Source organism: Typopeltis vanoorti, chromosome 12, assembly GCF_054136105.1.
Source record: "Typopeltis vanoorti isolate ZY-2024b chromosome 12, IOZ_Tvanoo_1.0, whole genome shotgun sequence".
In the NCBI taxonomy this organism is placed as follows: domain Eukaryota; kingdom Metazoa; phylum Arthropoda; class Arachnida; order Uropygi; family Thelyphonidae; genus Typopeltis; species Typopeltis vanoorti.
Genome location: NC_143560.1, coordinates 73,415,161 through 73,434,902, shown reverse-complemented (window position 1 = coordinate 73,434,902; position 19,742 = coordinate 73,415,161). Strand labels below are relative to the sequence as shown.

Here is a 19,742-nt window from a genome sequence, read left to right as displayed (position 1 = left end):
GGGCAAATTATTCCATTCACTCACTGCTCTCTGGGAGAAAAACCTAGCTCTTACTCCTTTCTTGACTGAGAACAACCTTAACTTCCATGGATGCCCACATGTTCTCTCCCAGCCTTCCACATAACAAAAAATTTCATCATTTGAAATGTTATAACACCCATTCAAAAGTTTATAAGGGTGATAAGATAGAAACCTCTATCATATCATACCTCTTTCTCCTGTTAACCAAAGTCTGCAATCCCCATATTCGCAATCTGTACTCATAATCTAAATCCCATAATCCAGATATAATCTTTGTAACTCTTCTTTGCACTCTTTCTACAGCTTCTTTATCCCCTTGGAACCTGGGAGACCAAATCTGCACACAGTAATCCAGGTGTGGTCTTATCAAAGCCTTATAAAGAGACAAAATTACTTCCTTATCCTTACATGTCGAGGTTCGCTTCACCATAGCAATTATCCTCTGAGTTGTATTTGCAACTTTTGCTATGTGACCTTTGAACTTTAAATTCTTATCCACCAATACACCAAGATCCCTTGTCTCTTCAGTTTCTTGTAGCATAACCATGCTAATATAATATGCTGCTGGAACTCTAATCATGCCAAAGTGCATAACTTTACACTTACTAACATTAAACTGACAGCCATTTTCGTTTGCCCAGATTTCCAGTCTATTCAAATCATTTTGTAATTGCTGAATATAAGTATCATCCCTGATTGCCCTGCCTATCTTCGCATCATCAGCAAACAATTGCAAATCTGATGACAGACCCAGCTTGATGTCATTAATGTATAGATTGAACAATAATGGCCCAAGAACTGAACCCTGAGGTACACCACTGGTTACCTTAAATCTGGCAGATTCACACCCACTGTATATCACTTTTTGATATCTGTCTGTCAACTATCCCCTGATCCAAGTCAATAGATTACATTCCAATCCCATTCTCCAGTTTATGCAACAGCCTATCGTGTGGTATCCTATCAAATGCTTTGGAAAAATTCAACATTATCATAGTGTATCCATTCCCCTTATCCAACTAGGCCGTAACATTGTTATAAAATATCAGCAAATTGCTGAAACATGACCTTCCTATAGTAAACCCATGCTGTTCCCTGCAGAGTATAGAATGCTTGTCTATCCATTTCTGTATGCAAGTTCTTACCACCTTCTCTAAAATCTTCACTACCACACCAGAGATACTAATAGGTGGGTAGTTAGACACATCAGTTTTTGCACCACCCTTGTGCAATGGAACTATCATACATTCCTTCCATTCCGGTAGTATCATTCCTGAGCTGAGACTCAAGTTATACAAATGTGTGAAAGGACTAGCCAATTCAGATGAACATTCCTTTAGCAAACGGGCTGATATTCCATCTCTCTCTATCGACAAATTCTTATCCAGGTTATGCAAAAGTTCTTCAACCTCATTTTCATGAATCTCTAACTCTTCATCCAACTTAGCAGTAACACTGTGCACCATGCTACATACACTTGGTTGATATATCTTAGCAAAGTGAGAACTCATTAACTGAACAATCTCCTTAGCTTCCGAGACTCGTGTACCATCTGCATTCAATAAAGTTATTCTTCCACATTCATTCTTTCTTTTGTTTGCGGCATAACGATAAAATTCTTTTTGATTGCCTTTAGCTTGCATAGCCAATTTCTTTTCATATTCCGTTTTAGCTTTTCTCACAATACTTGTTACTTTTCTGGCCTAAGCTTTATATATTTCATAACACTTCTCACTCTTATTCTCATGATATTCTCTCCACATCATCTTCTTCTTGTGGATCTCTTGCTTAATAAGACTGCACATCCATTTCACTCCCAACCTATTTATTCTTCGAACACTAGGGATATATTGAGATACCACCTCATTCAAGCACTTTTTTAAAGATTTTTCATGCATTGCAGACATTTTTTCCATTCAGTAACTGATACCATGAGACCAACGATAGTATTCTTCTAAGTTGATATTTTCATAAAAGAGCATCATATCTTCAGATTTGGTGGTATTATGTTACTCAGCATTAGAAGCCAATAATGCTGAGTAACATAATACCACCAAATCTGAAGATATGATGCACTTTTATGAAAATATCAACTTAGAAGAATACTATCGTTGGTCTCATGGTATCAGTTACTGAATGGAAAAAATGTCTGCAATGCATGAAAAATCTTTAAAAAAGTGCTTGAATGAGGTGGTATCTCAATATATCCCTAGTGTTCGAAGAATAAATAGGTTGGGAGTGAAATGGATGTGCAGTCTTATTATGGTTCCAGATATAAGTCGCATTGTGGTGTTAAGCTGACAGTCAATTAGTTTTGTATGGCAGCTATTGAGCCAGACTGCAGAACAGTACTCTGCCATCGAAAAAACCAGGCCAAGTGCAGATATTCGTAACGTGTTTGCTGCTGCACCCCAGGAAGTGCCACATAATTTCTGAATGATGTTATTTCTAGTTCTTATTTTTCCAGCTGTATTTTCAGCATGTTTCTTATATGATAGAATATGGTCAAGTGTAACTCCTAGATACTTAGGGTATTTATTATGGTGTAGGACTGAATTTCCGAATGGGATGTTCAACTCGTCTTATGCCAATTTATTATTGAGATGGAAAGTTGACACTTCAGTTTTACTTTGGCTTGGTTGGAGTCTCCATTTCTGAAAGTAAATATGCATGGAGGCAAGGTCGTTTGTGAGGGTTTCCTCCGTCCGTCTTAGTTCTCTATTTCTGGTGGCTAGCACTATGTCATCCACAAAGCAGAATTTTCTAGATACTGTATCTGGCATATCAGCTATATATAAGCTAAATAAGAGAGGGGGAGCCAATACTGAGCCTTGTGGTAGGTCATTGTTAAGTTTCTTCTGGTTACTAATATTTTCTCTATAATAAGAAATTCAGGGTGAACTCACTTGAACCCCAGGGCCTTTCCCATATTTGAAGTGGCTAGTGCATTGTTGATTTCCTCGTCACTGAAAGGTCTCGCATATTCTGATTCATCTTGTAGTTTCCCCTTTAATTCTCTGTCTTCTCTTTTAACTTCAATGGTATAATTTCTGTCATGTTGGCATCTCTAGATTTTAATAATATGATTAGCAATTTGGTTTGGTGTAACATCTGTCTTTTTAGTAGTCACCATTGTAACGCCTTCTGGCTTCCATAACGCTCCAAGCCTTCCTACTGGATTGCCTAAGGTCCAGGTCTCTCAATTGTTTCAGTCCAGAAATGTTGTCTTGCTGCATCCAATTCATGAAGGAGATTGTTTGCAATTTCCAAATCACCACCCTCCAGAAATTTCTCATAAAGTTGTTCACTCAGTTCGTTCCATCCAGGGATATACTCCTTTCTATAGCCCCTAGGGACATGCTTTTTAGCAATAAAGATGATAGCTCCTACAAATCAGTTGTAGTTATTGGGTACAGGAGATATGAAGCGAACACACTTGTCGAGGTCAGTGGCATATTTTTTTCAAATTGGCTCTTCGAAAATTCCATCTCAGGTGGGAAATTGATCAGACAAGAGGTATTTTTATGCCTACATCAAGGACCAGGCAGTGTTGGCTGTGAAGGAAGTCACTAAGAACTCTTCTTTGAGTAGTAGAGGTTCATTTATGTTATTAGAGGTGATGAAACAGGTCAGGATTATAGTCTCTTCTCCATACTGCTGAATTGAAGGTGCTATGCTCTTTAGTGTCAAAGATTAAGTGGACATTGAAGGCCTCAGCCCAGTCAGCGAGGGCTATACTGCATTCGTCATTCTGGGCATACTTCCATAACTTGTGGTGGCTATTGAAATCTCTTGCATATTATTCAAAATTAAGTGGATATTGAATACCACATTATTTCTTAGCCGAATAAGAAACTCAAAGATAGGAAATCTAATCTAAGAGTTTCATGCCGAATATAGAAAACTATATAAAGATCGGCGAGTCCGAGCGTAAGCCAACACCTGGTAGTGCAATGCTAGGGTGACTCGTAGTAAAGGTAGTAGTATATCCATGTAACGTAGTGGATATAATTAAGTGGATATAAACGTAGTAGTATATCCACTTAATTTTGAATAATTTTACTTTGCCAAAGTGAAGCCTGTTGGCTCTTATTTCAGTAATCTCCTGCATATATTGTTTGGGTGATTCAAAAGGGAGAGGACTTGTTAAGGCCATCGAATGTTCGGTGGCTTGTAGATATTTACAAGCATCAGTTCACCCAGCTTCGTCATGACCAAGTTAACATCATCATCACTTCACGTAGTAACAAGTTCGATTTGCTCAATGTTGTTACTGATATATATCGCTATGCCAATCGCATGATGGCAGGTTGCTCCTAAAAGCTGGTAGCTGTATATTCTTCCTCTTCTGTACAAGTCTTCTTCAGTGGTGGCATGTGTTCCGTGGAGGAGTAAGCTGTCTATATTTTGGTCAAGAAGGAATTTTGAAAGGTATTCACATTTTGATTTGCTGATTTCTTTGATGTTAAGATGACAAATTCAGATTTGAGGTCCGAGATTTCTAGTCAGTTGGTTTTTCAAATAGATCTTGTAAGGACCATTCACTTCTGATTGCTGCATGTAGTTAGTAGCAAGGAGATCCATGGATAGACTGGTTGCCATGATCCCTCTAGCTCATTTAGTATTATCCAGGGTGCACCACGAGGAAGTGAGCTAGATTTTTGTACATTTCAAAAATGTACAAACTTTACATTATAGCAAAAGTATGAAACCGACCTACAGCAATTTTTTTTAATTATCTTTCTAGAGAATAAAATGATCACTATATGTAAACTCAGCAAGTAAAAATATCATTAATTTAAACAGATCAAATGGCAAAATTCTAGGAATGATTTTCTTAATAAAAATCCCAGGCTCACAGGACTACAACATTCAGTAAGACTCCAGAATTTGGAATTTCATACTGTAAGCTCTAATTAGAAATAAATAGAAAATGAAAGAATTAATAACAAAAAAAAAACTAAGTAAGCAAAATTTTACCATATTTCTGATTTTTCTTTGAAAACTCGCAACACTGCTTTCCTTGTATGCCAAGTCTTTCATATACATTCTTTGGGCATGATAAGATTAGATATCCTGAAAATCATTTAATTTCTTTTAGGCATTTTCATTTTGTTTAATCATCTATACTTACAAATGTATAATATTTATTTTTAACAGTTTCTCTTATAAGATAAACCCTTAATTTCATCCAGTGAGATTTTTAAGTTAATATTTTTCAAAATTTTTCATTGAAGTACATTACTAGAGTATTTGTAATGAATGTAATGTTTCGGTAACATTCATAGCAATTTGAATGCAGCAATTTTCATACACTGCTGTATATTCAAATCTACCAGCCATCCTAATGATATCCAAGAACCATTTGATCATAAATCCCAGCTTCCTTTATATATTAGGCCCAATGGGCTGTTATTACAGCCAGATAACTTGGCTTCTTATCAACCTCATTTTTAACATGTTAATTGGCGATATCAATTTTTTTTTCCATCTTTACAGGTCACTGTGCTAAATCATCATATTATGTTATTCTAATGATAATTTCACTTAACTGCGCTGTGAAAACAATTTTTTTTTTTTTGTTTAGACATTTATCCGATGTGACATGCATGGTTTCTAGTGCACCAGGCCATGCTTATATACAGCCCATGCATTCAAATAGCTGATGTGAGAAGACACAGCTGTTTCACTGTGGAATAATGACAAGTTAACCTGTGAAACATATATGTATCACAAGGAGCTAGTGGAAAGTGTATGTGTGAGGCACTTGTTGCATACAGCAGTCAACATGTTAATATGTTTAGCACAGCTAATCCTATCTTCATCACCTGCTATTTCTGTTAATATTTGTGTTGTGATCAGTTTGTACAACCAAGGGAAATATATACGTTTCTAGGAAGAAAAACCCTGTCACCTCCACAAGGCTGACATCACTGAAGATGTCAGTCTAAGAAATATTTCAAAATGATTAGAATCATTTTGAAATACTTCTTACATATATTACAAAATGGAACTATTTCAACAGTATATTTCTTTTTTTTTTTCTTAATGGAATTTTAAGCTGTGCCTTTCTGACCAGAAGATGTTGTTTTAGTCAAAAAGGAGAAAACAAAATTGGACATATTCACATGTTTATTTCCAAATGTAGACACTTGTATTGCAATATTTAGACTTTTTAAATCTACAAAAAGGAGAAGAGCATGATTAGCAAGCAGCAATGAAGTAGAATCTCCTGGCCTTCACAGTGTGTAGAATATCATATTTGTTGTGTGCAGAGTGAAAGGGGGGGGGGGGGGGGGTGAGAGAGAAAGTTCATCATCATCAATTTCCTGGTAGGTACCCTCAAGGGGTGTTCAGGATACTATGACAGTACTACATTATTAAGTTTATATTATAATCTCCTATCAACAATTAGTCTATTACTTAGCAGTCCAGTAATGTCATATCTAGCATTTCGTTCTTCTAAGGGACTTCTGATTGAAAAAAATCCACCTAGACCTTGGTCTTCCTCTGGTCTTTTTCCTGCCATCTTGGCATTAAACACCTGTTTTGCCATCTTTTCTTCTCCCATTCTATTGAAGTGACCATACCACCTTAAATTAGCCCTGTTCACACATTCTTGAACAAACAGCAGGTTACTTCCTAATATCTTCATTTTTAATATGTTCTGCCACTGATGCTATCTGTTCAGGTCTTTAATTTTTCTAAGAACTCTCACATCTGTGGTCTCTAATCTTTGATCAAGTGATTTATTTCTAATCCAACTTGCAGATCCATAACATAAAATTGGTTTTTGTCTTATATATTGCTAGTTTAGTGTTTTGGCTAATTTCTCTATTACACATCAATTTATTCAGCTGGCTCCACATACCAGCTTTGCTTATTTTGTTGTCTATTTACAGATTTAACTTGCCATCTTTACTTAAAACTGCCACTGCCTTGCAATGGATGTGCTAAGGAATACATCATCTGCATAAAGCAAAGAACTAAAGCTTGATATCTCCAATTTTAATATCAGGTTACATCAAACCATCTTCCAATATTTCCTTCAATTCTAACTGATGCCTTACCACTTAAATATAGACTGTGTATGGGTAAATGGAACATTTACCTCATATAACCAGTTTTGAAAAGCATTTCTCTAGTCAACCTTGTTGTAATCTTTTCCTAATCTCCAAAACTTAAGTACAGATCCTTGTTATATTCCCATGATTTCTTAACTATTTATTGTAAACCTGATTCCAACAACCTCTATTTAGCCTGCATTCAGCTTGTTCTTCTCCCAGTTTCTCTTTCACAATTTTTCTCAGCCTTCTTTTAAATCTTACCTGGAACGCTTAGTAGAGAAATTCCTCTGTAATTCTCATATTAAACTTTATTCCCGTTTTGTTATAGATGGGAACTATGAGACTCTATACCAATCATCTGGAATTCAACCTACTGATGAGGCCCCTCTGAATTATGCAGTGTAGCTACTGCAAGACTTTTATACCACCACATTTAAGCATTTCTGGTCAAATATCACTACTCCAGCTGCCTGTCTACATTTCAAGTTTTTCGACGTATTTTTCCACCTCAAATAGTGATATATACTCCTCTTTGCATTCCTCCTGAATATTTTCTGCTACTGTTCTCTCACTGATTAGTTGGTTTAAAAGTCTTTCAAAGTTATTCCAGACATCTAATTATCCTTATCTTCAGTTTTTATGTCACCTTTATCATCTTTCGTTCCTTTTACAGTACCGTTTCCTCCATTTCTAAGCTTCTTCAATAGCTTCCAGAAAATTTTCCTGATATTTATCTTCTATATTCTTGCCCAAGTCTTCCAATGACTTATTTGGTTACTTTCAGGTATAACTTAGCTCTCTTGCCTTTTTCTCTGTATTCTTTTAGGCTGACTTTTTTTTTTTTTCTGCTGACTTATATGCTAGGAATTTTCTACAAAATGTTCCTAGCATATAAGTAACGAGAAATCATAGGGGAAAAAAAGACATTTTAATAATAGTGATAGCAAACAAAAAGTAAATATTAATTATTTCATATATAGTAAATGACTTGATTAGAATCATTTTGAAATATTTATTACATATGTTACATTAACAATATACTATATGCATAAAATTATGTAGAGAAAATACTCAAAAAGATTTCAATAAAGATAATATAAAATTATATGCACCTGTTTTTTTTCTTCTGATACGGATAATATGTCCTATAATGTTACAATTTAAAATTCTAGGAAAGATTTTCTTAATAAAAATCCCAGGCTCATAGGACTATAATATTCAGTAAGATTCCAGAATTTGGAACCTCATACTGTAAGCTCTAATTAGAAATAAATAGAGAACGAAAGAATTATTAAATGGATGAATGTTACATATTTTCAAATATTTCTTACTTGAACTGCAGATTTAAAGAAATAGTAAACAAGACAATATAAATTAAATTAAAGATGCCAAGAAATTATATACTTGTTTAATCCTTTATCTAAGTGTAAGCAAACAAAGTTTACATGTGAAGAATCCTTCACATGCTACTTGTAGAAACTAATGACTTCACATTAATTGCCTTAGTATCCCATAATGCAAAGCACACATTCTTTACCGGTGTGTATAATGCCTTGTGGGATACTCAGGCAAATAATGCAAAGTCAATACTTTCTATATACAAGTAGCCTAATTGTGAAGATATTTCATGCACACACTGTGTTTGCTTACACTTGGATAAAGGATTAAACAACAAGAATGTAATTATTTTGGCATCTTTAATTTATAACCAAGTGAAAAAACTTTCAGCAAGTCATAATTGTTTACATGTCTTTGACACCTTGCAATAACAATCCCAAAACAATCAGTGTAACACATGCTTTTTGGTTGGAAAGACTTGTTTGATTCCTCCACATTCTGAGGAGGAATCAAACTTAATGAGAGAGGAAGAGCCAATAGGTGAAGTAGTTATACAGGGCATATGTCATCATTGAATGGTTACATGAATATCATGCTGACCATATCTGTGCAACAGCATAGGCTAGTTAAACCCATTCTTTTTGTCCACTTATCCTGTACGTTACCCTGTTTAAACGTTCACATGCAGGATAAATGAGCAAAAAAAGAACGGGTGCAACACCTATGTTGATGCACAGATACATCCAGCAATAACCAACCTGTCCCAGACAATCATCAATCCATTGTCAAAACCTTGCACTGCTGAGACAAAGTATGGCAGGTCTATGGCTTTGTAAAAAATAGTCATAATTTATAATTATGAATCTTTTTCCAATTGCTTCTGTGCATTAGTATTTTATTAATTTTGGTTTTGTAACCATATATAATTGGCACTTGCAATATACCTGATAAGAAATTGATATTTATTTTAAAATAAAATGTGAAGTATGTGAGATTTATTGTATTTGTCAGTTATCAGCTAGTTGAATTGATTTCAATAGTTCTGTATTGTAATTCATAATTGTTAAGTGTTGTGAAAACTGTTGTTCATTGTAAAGCTATTTGCTTTTTGCTGATGACAATAATGTATCAGCCATTACTAACTTCTCACTTAATATTGAACAAGTATGCATGTTCACACTTGTTCAACTTGGAGGATGATGGGTAACTGACAGCTGACAGAGAGCATTTGGTGTTGGGATAATGAAAGAAACATGGGGGAGAGAGAAACTGGAAGTTTGAGAATGCAGACCAGAGAACTTTGTTTTTAGGAAGTTTTTGAAAATTTGACTGTCATAATAAATTAATAGAAAATTCCAAAGAAGAATGTAACAAGGTGAATCCTTTGAATGAAAAAGTGAGAGACTGTCAACAAGTGAATACTAAATAAAAAGCAATCCAAGTAGACATTCTGTTTCAACATTCAAAAAAATGCTAAATGAAAGGTTTCGTCTTCTGTCTCAAACACGCCATTGACATTAATTATTTCCTAGAACAAGTGAGGGAATTAATGAAATCTGAAACTGTAAAGTGGCTTTAATGAAGAGGCTCTAATTTGATTGTGTTTATAAAATGGTAAAAGTAACTTCTTCTCTGGTAAAGAATTTATAATTTGTGGTTCTTGTAATAAAATTGCCTGAAGTAAGAATATTATACTCTAGTGTTGGAAGCTAAAAAGTTTTATATTTTGAGAAAAGCAGATAAAGAACTGGTGCTATTGAACATTTATTGTTTTTGTAGGAATTTGTTGAAAAAACAAAATGTTCACTTTGGTAGACTGAGTGCATGTTAAATAAACCAATAATAGAATGAGTAAGTAAAAGAATGATTTTTTTCCTTAAAAGATAAAGGAGATGTCTAAAGTCCAGTTTTATTTTAGAAGGCCTTTGATCCAATTAGTTTTGTAGTTATTAATTTAATTACATTTACCATGCATACAGTTTTATTTAGTTCCATTAAATATATATATATTTTTTTATTTGGTCTCAAGTCAATTATTTTTTGGATTCTAAAAAGAATGACATTTAAAATCATTGCACCACATTGATTGAATTGTAATCTTACTTAACACTTGGTGTAAAAAAAAAAAAAGGATCTCTTTACAGTAATCATAATTTATAATTATGAATCTTTTCACACCATTAATTCTGTCTGCATGAAATAACAGAAAATGGATTAATCTCAAGAGACCTTTCTACAGTCCTCTGGTGTTCAATGCTGACAGAATGTCTTTAGGAAGTAAATGATTTTCCGTGGACTGTGTTATATCATTGTGATCTTGATAAAACCTTGATAAAAATATTGATATTTCAATTCCTTTATGGAAGTTTTTATATATTATATCAGCTGAAGACAACAAATGGCAAGAGTCACTGTTACTTGAAATTTGTTCTTCCCCAATTATCATGCTCAGCATTAAAATCATTGTCATTATTTCCAAATTATCATGGTTTACCTGTACTACTAAGCACACAAGAGATATTCTGTGTTGAGACAAAACCTTAACAAAAGCAGTGATATTTTCAATTCCTTTATGGAAGATTTTATATATTACGAGTATATTAGCTAAAGACAATAACAAATAGCAAGAGTCACTATTACTTAAAATTTGTTCCCTAATTATCACACTCAATGTTAAAATCATTGTCATTATTCACTGAAAATTAATGGTGAAATGTTTTGATTGAGTAAATTCTCCCCCAACGTCCTATGAAATAACAAAAATGTATACGATATAGAAAATGTACATGATATAGAATTTAACAGTCTTTTACTACAGAGCTAATAAGAAATCTCCATCAGTTAAATAACTTCTAGAACTTTTTTCATCCACTGAAAAAAATAAAAATAACATTCATCTGAATTTGTTTAGGAACTAAGGTAGATGACTCAGATATCCCTCTATGGCAAATTTTTGAAATCAAGAAAGTTGATATAAAGATATGACTGCCAGTCTATTGACTGTTCTATTATTATTTTGAGTGCAGCTATTTGGTCTATGCGTGACCTGTTGGCTCTAAATCCTGCTTTTAGCTTTTGGTCTATTTCTGTTTTTATTCTTTCTATACTGATATAATATAAATAGAGTATATTTATCGTTAAATGAGTTCCTGACTCCCTGGGGATTTATCTTAATAATAATAATAAATCTATATCTGCTTTTAATAGTTCATTTGGTATACAATCTATACCAGCTGCTTTGTAGCACTTTTCACCTGGAACTTTATCTTTGTTTTTAACAACTGTAACAACAATAATTCAAGATAAGTTTAGCCTGGGCCTCTCTCTCTCTCTGTGATCAATATACCATCACTAAATTTAATGATTTTAATCTTAGTACATAATGAAATAGACTTATGCATTTTCTTTTTCACTGGAGCAACAGCACTCTTACTTCGAATTTTATCTGCCATTATAACAATAATAAAATAAAATAACAGTTACAAACAGTTTATAATTCACACTGAAATACCAAAACACAGAGATAAAGCAAGCAACGATGAATGGATGTTGTGCATTGGTTTTCTTAGCAGTGTCATGTTGCTAAAACCATCATATGAGAAAATGTAGCACCGTATAAATGGGCACTGGTCATAAATGAAAAATATCACACAAGCAGATCACCATAAAGTGAGGTATGACTGTATACTGTTTTACTTGGAATTTCCTTCTTGGTAAAATGTTGAAAGTTAAAATGTTGTCCTTCAACATTTTAACTTTCTGTTGTTCAATTTATTTATTGTCTGTTCCTAAAGATAAAAACAAATTTCACATGTGTGAAAATAAATAATCTATTCTGAAATGTGAGAAGAGATCAGCCTTAGAAATTACAATATTTTTCGCATTATAAGACACGGTTTTTTGTACCTAAAATTTTTCTAAAAATTAGGATGTGTCCTAGAAGCCAAATGTGTCTTATAAACCAGCACATCTTATACACCGATGTGTTTTTTTATGTATGTGCAGTATGGTGCATCATTGCTTGTCAGTGATGCATGATCAGTTTAAATCAGTGGTTCTCAAACTGGGTGCCGCAAGTATGCACAAGGGTGCCCCGAAATTTTGAATCGTTTATTTGAAAAAAGCAAATTATTCAATTGCCACAAATAACTAAATCAAAAACAAAAAAAATTATATTATATATTTTGATTTTAATGGATGAAGCGTATATAAAAATTATCATTTTTTGTATCACTCTTATATTATATCCTGGGATTTCATTAGATCACCGCGTGTCGTAGTAACTAGATATGTGATGGCACATAAATACTGGGGAAAATGAACTAATGAATGGTTAGTTGTCCTGCTGTCTGTTTTAGTATTTCTCTGTTCAGTGTAACAAGTATTATACATGATCATTTCCCCTAAACAAAATCATGAGTCTTTTGTCATTGGTGAGAATAAACGAAGTACGATATTAAAGTCGTTAAATTCAGTGAGTAGAGGTTTTTCTTATCGTTATATATTCCAACTATAATGAGAGACATCGTAAACAAATGTTTTTCCTTTTTCCATCCAGAAAAAAAATTATTTACTTGAAATAAATTTTAAAATAAAATATTAAAGTTACACATGCCCTTCAAAATCATGAATAATTTTTTCCTTAAAAAAGAAGTGAAGATTCTGATGATCAAGAAATGTCTACTTGTAGCAAAGCTAACGAACCAATTCGCACTAATAAATTATCAAAAACTGATACTTGCATTAATGAAGATTTGACTATTTTTAATGTTCAGCAACAAAAAAAGCACTAATGAAACAACAGAAACAAAAAATAAGTTCATGTAAAAAGGGAACAATGAAAAAGAATGTAAAAACTCGTTTATATCAAGAGAGCTATCTAAAAATGGGATATACGTGGTGTGGTGATAAATTAATTCCCAGACCTAAGTGTATTTTGTGTGGTTTAGTTCTATCAAATGAGGCTATGGTTCCTGGCAAATTATTGTGACATTTCTCCACAAAACATGACAACTTGTTGAATAAAAATCCTGAATATTTCAAAGAGTTAATAAGATTACAAGAAAAACAAAGTAAAAGTTTTGTAAGAAAGTTTACAATTTCCGACCGAGTTCAAGAAGCGAGTTATTTAGTCGCTGAAATAATTACGAAGGAAATGAAGCCTCATACTATTGGCAAAACCTTGATTCATCCGGTCTTCAAAAAGTGAGTTATTTAGTCGCTGAAATAATTACGAAGGAAATGAAGCCTCATACTATTGGCAAAACCTTGATTCATCCGGTCTGTTCAGCAATTGTGAGAACAATTTTTGGTACTGAGGCAGAAGAAGAAATAAAGAAGATTCCATTATCAAATGATACTATGAGTAGACATATTAATGATCTGTCAGTCGATATTGAAAAGTCAGTTATAATCAAAATAATCGAATCAAAATTTTTCAGTTTGCAGTTAGATGAGTCAACTGATATCGGTGGTAAAGCACACTTACTTGTTTTTACTCGATTCACTGAGGATAATAAAATTATCGAAGAATTTCTATGCTGCAAGGAATTCGAAAAAACTATGACGGGAAAATATGTTTTTGATATAATGAACACATATTTTAATACAAATGGTCTATCTTGGAAAACTTGTGTGGGTATATGTACAGATGGTGCACCTTCTATGGTTGGAATTACAAAAGGGTTTGTTTCCTTTGCTAGAAAAGAAAATGAGAACATTATAACGACTCATTGCTTCATTCATCGTGAATCATTGGTGGCAAAGACAATAGGCTTGGAATTAAAAAGTGTATTAGAAGAAATCATTCAGATGGTTAATTATATCAAGGCCAGACCATTAAAATCTAGAATATTTGTAGGACTATGTGAAGAGATGCAATCTCATTACAGGAATCTTCTTCTTCATACCGAAGTAAGATGGCTTTCAAAAGGCCGTGTATTGGATCGTTTTTTTGAACTTAAAGAAGAAATATTAATGTTTTTCCAAAATGAAGACAAACTAGAATTCTATAAATTATTACAAGATGATTTTTGGTGTTCCAAACTAGCCTATTTAACAGACATATTCGATCATCTGAACAAGCTGAACTCCAACATGCAAGGAAGAAATGAGAATATTTTGACATCTACGGATAAAACTAAAGCTTTTAAAGATAAAATAAAAATGTGAAAGATAAAATTAAGCACCAATAATGTAGAAATGTTCCTTAAAGTTGCCTCCAGAAAATGTAAGAACACTGATCTGCAAAAGCTTATTTGCAGTCATTTAACATCGTTAGAAGAAAAAATTGACCATTATTTTCCAGACATTTCAGTCAATTTATACGACTGGATTCAAAATCCATTTGTAGAGTCAACATCAGCAATGAGAAGCCGAATTACTTATATCAATTAATTCTTATAGAAGCCGAAGAATTAATTGATATAAGTAACGATCGTACGTTGAGAATGAAGCATTCAGAAATGTGTCTGAATTCATTTTGGATAACAACTATGAAGGAGTATCCCAATATAGGATTTAAAGCACTTAACATCTTATTGCAATTTTCTACATCTTATTTGTGTGAACCAGGTTTTTCTGCACTCGTAAATATTAAAACAAAGAAAAGAGAAAGACTAAAGGCCCTTGAAAATGAGATGAGAATATATCTCTCAAAAACAAAGCCTAATATCAAAGAAATATGCAAACAACACCAGGCACATATTTCACATTAAGTTCATATTTTATTATCTGAACCTTTATAAAAGCTTTTGTTTTGTATGTTTTGGGGTTGTTTGAAAATAAACCAATTTAGTTTAAATAAAATCTGTTTTCTTTTAAACACGCTTTCCTTCATATCTTTAGTATCTGTAATATCAATTTATTTATGGGCTATATATGCGAGTCTTTCAGAATCAATTAATTGGCACTTTACTCTCCGTAAAAATAATACTAGGGGTGCCGTGAAATTTATTTATTGATTTTAATGTGCTGCCAGACAAAAAAGTTTGAGAACCAGTGGTTTAAATAGTTGTATGGTCGTTAACTGTCATGCATTTAAACTAATAATCAATACATTGTTTTACACACACACACACACACACACACTAGAGGGGCTCTGCCGCCCCCCCCCTCCTCCTCCTGGTGATTACGATGCCCAGCCCCCCAAGTTCTGAGCTGGTAGGTCGGTTCTTTATGAAAACCTCTTTAATTATTCAAAATCACGAAATGAAAATAAAATATTTACTGTATAATCAGTCATGACATGCATGTTATGCTAATTTCAGTAATGAATACTAACACGTACTGTTCTAATGGTCGACAATGAGTTTGATTGTTGTAATCCTGAAACGATAAAATTATTGTCTCATGAAGGCAAACACGTTGTTGGACGTTTCAAAACAATGACGACATGACATAAAAACGTGACAAATTTCATTTCAAATTTCGGCTTATCTTTAAGCCTTCAGCTTAACAAATTGTTGTCTCATGAAGGCAAACACATTGTTGGATGTTTCAAAACGTGACATAAAAACGTTTCAAATTTCGGCTTATCTTTTTATATATATAGAGTGGATACATATTTTTTTTTTCTTTTTTTTTTCTATAATCCATGGATTCTATAAAGCACAGACATGGCCATACGATTGCGTTAAGCAAAATGTGATTGAGTATGCAAAAAAAGAATGGAAATAGGGAAGCACAGCAATACTTTGGGCCTCCACCTACAAATAAAATGGTATGCACCTGAAGGAAACAAGAGAGGCAATTAACAGGAGCAAATTCTAAAAAAAAAAAAAATCTCTGCAGACAACTGGTAAAACGACCAGAAAACGAAAATGAATTAAAAACTTGGATAATGGATCTAAAAAAATTATTATTCAACAAGCAAAATTATTGGCAACAGAAAGAAATACATGCAAAGAAATACAAGAAATACAGAAAGAAATCAAATTTACAGAATTTGTACCATGGTGATTTATATTTATGAAGAGAAATTATTTATGCATATATGCAAAAACAAAAATATCACAAAAAATGCCAGACGAATTCAAAAATAAAATCGAGTTTCACAGATTCATCATAAATGCTAGAAAACGAGACAATTTTGAACTTTCAAGATAACTAATGCAGATGAAGTGACTGACTTTTGATGTGCCCTCAAATAAGATTGTTGACTCCAAAGGCAAAAAAAATATTATTGTTAAAACTTCTGGTGACATAAAAACCCACTATACTGTTGTTCTGTTGTGCTGTGTGGACAGAACAAAATTGCCACCTTTTTTAATTTTTTTAAAAAAAACAATGACTAAAGAAAACTTCCCAAAGGCATTTACATTCAAATTTATCCAAAAGGATAGATAGATAGATGAAGAAGAAATGAAGTTATGGATAAAGAAGATGTGGTCCAGTCATCTTGGTAGTTTACGTCCGAAACCGCTTTGTTAGTATGGGATCAGTTTAGATGCCATAAAACTGAAGCTGTTAAGAATGACCTTAGCAAAAGAACACAAAAATAGTTGTAATTCCAGGAGGACTCACCTCCACACTCCAACCTTTAGATGTATCAATAAATAAACCATTTAAAGGATTTATGAGGAAAAAATGGGTCAATGAGGAAAACAATGGGTAAAATTTGAATGTAATCTCCAAATTTTGAGGAAATATCTACAGGTAAGAGAAAGAAGGCCACAATTTCACAGGTGTGCAAATGGGTAAAGAGTTCATGGAATGAAGCAAAATCCGAAATTATGAAATTTTTTCAAAAGTTTGGCATTAGTAATTCTCTTGATGGTATGGAGGATTACTTATCTCAAGACAGCGATGACTCAGTTTCTGATGAAAATTCAAGTTCAGAAAATTTTTGAAAGTGAAAATAAAGATGAATAAAGATTTGAAAATAAGATTAATGAAATTTATAAAAATTATTTTATTTATATTGTGTGTGTGTGTGTGTGTGTGTGTGTGTGTGTGTGTGTGTGTGTGTGTGGATATTATGTTAAATTTTTTAATGATTTGATGATTTTTTTAAAGAATAATTGTTTTTATCTAAGAAACAGATAATACATGTATTAAAATTTTAAAAAAATTAATATTTCCATGAAACATTTGATACATAATTCTTGCTGCAAAGAATTTTGTTTCCCAAATATTCGACATGAAAAATGTAATGTGTCTAATACAACAGTACGTCTTATGAGGCGAAAAATATGGTAATTTATTCAGTAATGGTAAATTTATTGTCTTTTATTTTTCAATTCATTGCAAATGGAAGAAGGCAATTTATGTTTTTACATTTTACTGACAATAAAATGGCTTGGTTGACAGAGTGGTTAGCGTATCCACTCTCTACCCAAAAGGCTGCAGGTTCGAATCCCGCTGTGGGCATGGATGTTTGCGATTGTCTCTGAAAATACTAGTAGTGTGATGAGCGATAGATAACGTTGGTGCGGTGGCAGTTCGTTGTGATTGGTGGATTGAGTGATGGAGACAGAGTTGTAGAGTAGGTGCCCTTCCTTGATGAGTCTGTGCTCCTTGAGGTGTCAAGTAATAATAAATAAATAAATAAAGTCACCCATAATGATTATTCATTTCGTACCCAGCAGGATAATTTGGCAATGCATTTCATCATCCCTAGTAAACGAACCACCAGGTCTGCAGCAACATTCTACCATATATTTCATCCTGTTAGCCTCCACTTCACACCAGATAGCTTCAAACTCAATGCTAAGAGAACAATATTACCCTTATTGCTTTCATGAGTTTCTATCCTAAATGGATTCAAGTTGTGATATCATTAATAGTTTCCCTTCCTCTCCAATCTATCTGCCATTCCTGTACTATACCCTTTACACTTGATTCCAGTTAATACATGGCTCAGAGAGCTAATGCCAACAATCTCAAGCCACAACCCCCTTTGTTCCTGATGGTCTTGGAATTTGTGTATGGACATAACTAGTTACTTCTATTTTTTTTTTTTTTTTTTAATTATTATACTTACTTTTGCAGTCTGCTTGGCCAAAATGTGCAACTTTCTCTTTGTTGCCCCCCTCCCCTCCACACACAAATGAAAAAAAAAAAAAAGAAAAAGAAAACAGATCTCAATATACAGGGTGTTCGGGATAAATTTGACAGTTTCGTAAGGAAAAAGAAAATCTTCTTTGTATCTATTAAATTTAATGAATTGACAAAAAAACATTACAGGCAGAGTTAATTACAATACTATCAACAAGATTTACTCAAAATAACCACCATTAGCATCGATCACAGCTTCAATTCTGCTTCGGAACCTCGAACAAGCTGATGCTACAGTCTCCCTGGGAAGGGCCGCAAAAACTGTTTTAATTTTATCCATTAACTGGGCTTTTGTATTACTGGAAGTGCGATTGGTGTCTTTTTCAACTGTGCCCCATACAAAATAATCCATGGGGTTAAGGTCTGGGGAGTTTGGAGGCCAAACATTTGGACTGGTGAAGTCGTAGAAATTTTCAGACAACCATTTTTGACTTTTCCCAGAGGTGTGGCAAGGGGCCGAATCCTGCTGCCATACATACGGCCTACCATTGGCTACCCTTGTTATCCAGGGCTTGACTACAGTTAGCAACTCCACGAACAAAGCCCGAATTCCAATGCCAGGGTTCTTCAACACCTGTTCCTGCAGATTTGCGAGGAATTCTGCTGTACGAACGCAATCAGATCGTCTGCTAGGGATCTTTCTTCTTGCTACATCCTCGTAGTCACCATTGCAAGTCTCTAGTTCATGCCTGATTGTTTTTACTGTATTCAGGGAGCATTGGGCAGCAGTCGTAATATCCTTATTTTGATGGCGGGCACGAATCATCATGATACAAGTTATTCTCTTCCATGATTCAGGTGGGTTCCAGCTATCCATTCTTTCTGACATCTTGTATATGAATGAAGAAGGTTCCAAACTTTTAAATGAAGAGAAGTGTGTGTTAATACATGTAACTTACGGAAAAATATAATTAATTATAAATATGTCAAATTTATCCCGAACACCCTGTATATACAAGTCCATCCTTTCACCAGATTCATAACCATATTCATCAACAATAATAACAGGAGAGAATTATTTAACAATCAGTAAAATTCAATGTTCAGAAATATAATAAAAATATAAAAATCACTGCTACATTATTTTTCAAATTGCCTTCTTTAACATATATGGAATATCATAAAAAAAAACTTTCCAATAAGAAAAATAGAAATTTTACCTGGTGGAACAATGCAAAAACAACAGTCTGTAGCAGCATTTGAATGGAGAGATATCATCCACATTTTACCTAAAAACAAGAATACTATATTGAATTTTAT

The 19,742-nt window shown here is 33.5% G+C and overlaps 1 protein-coding gene across 2 annotated transcripts in view; it reads right to left on the bottom strand.

Annotated features, from left to right (window-relative positions):
* The window catches only part of LOC150100888 (ribonuclease P protein subunit p40-like), a 112,062-nt gene that overhangs the window by 73,908 nt on the left and 18,412 nt on the right, over window positions 1–19,742 (bottom strand). For both annotated transcript variants that reach the window (XM_090402026.1, XM_090402028.1), the window contains exons 3-4: window positions 19,643–19,711; window positions 5,002–5,097 (exon numbers count right to left, since the gene is read on the bottom strand). In XM_090402026.1, coding sequence (XP_090258152.1) covers window positions 5,002–5,097; window positions 19,643–19,711 — 165 coding nt within the window. The remainder of the gene's footprint in view (window positions 1–5,001; window positions 5,098–19,642; window positions 19,712–19,742) is intronic.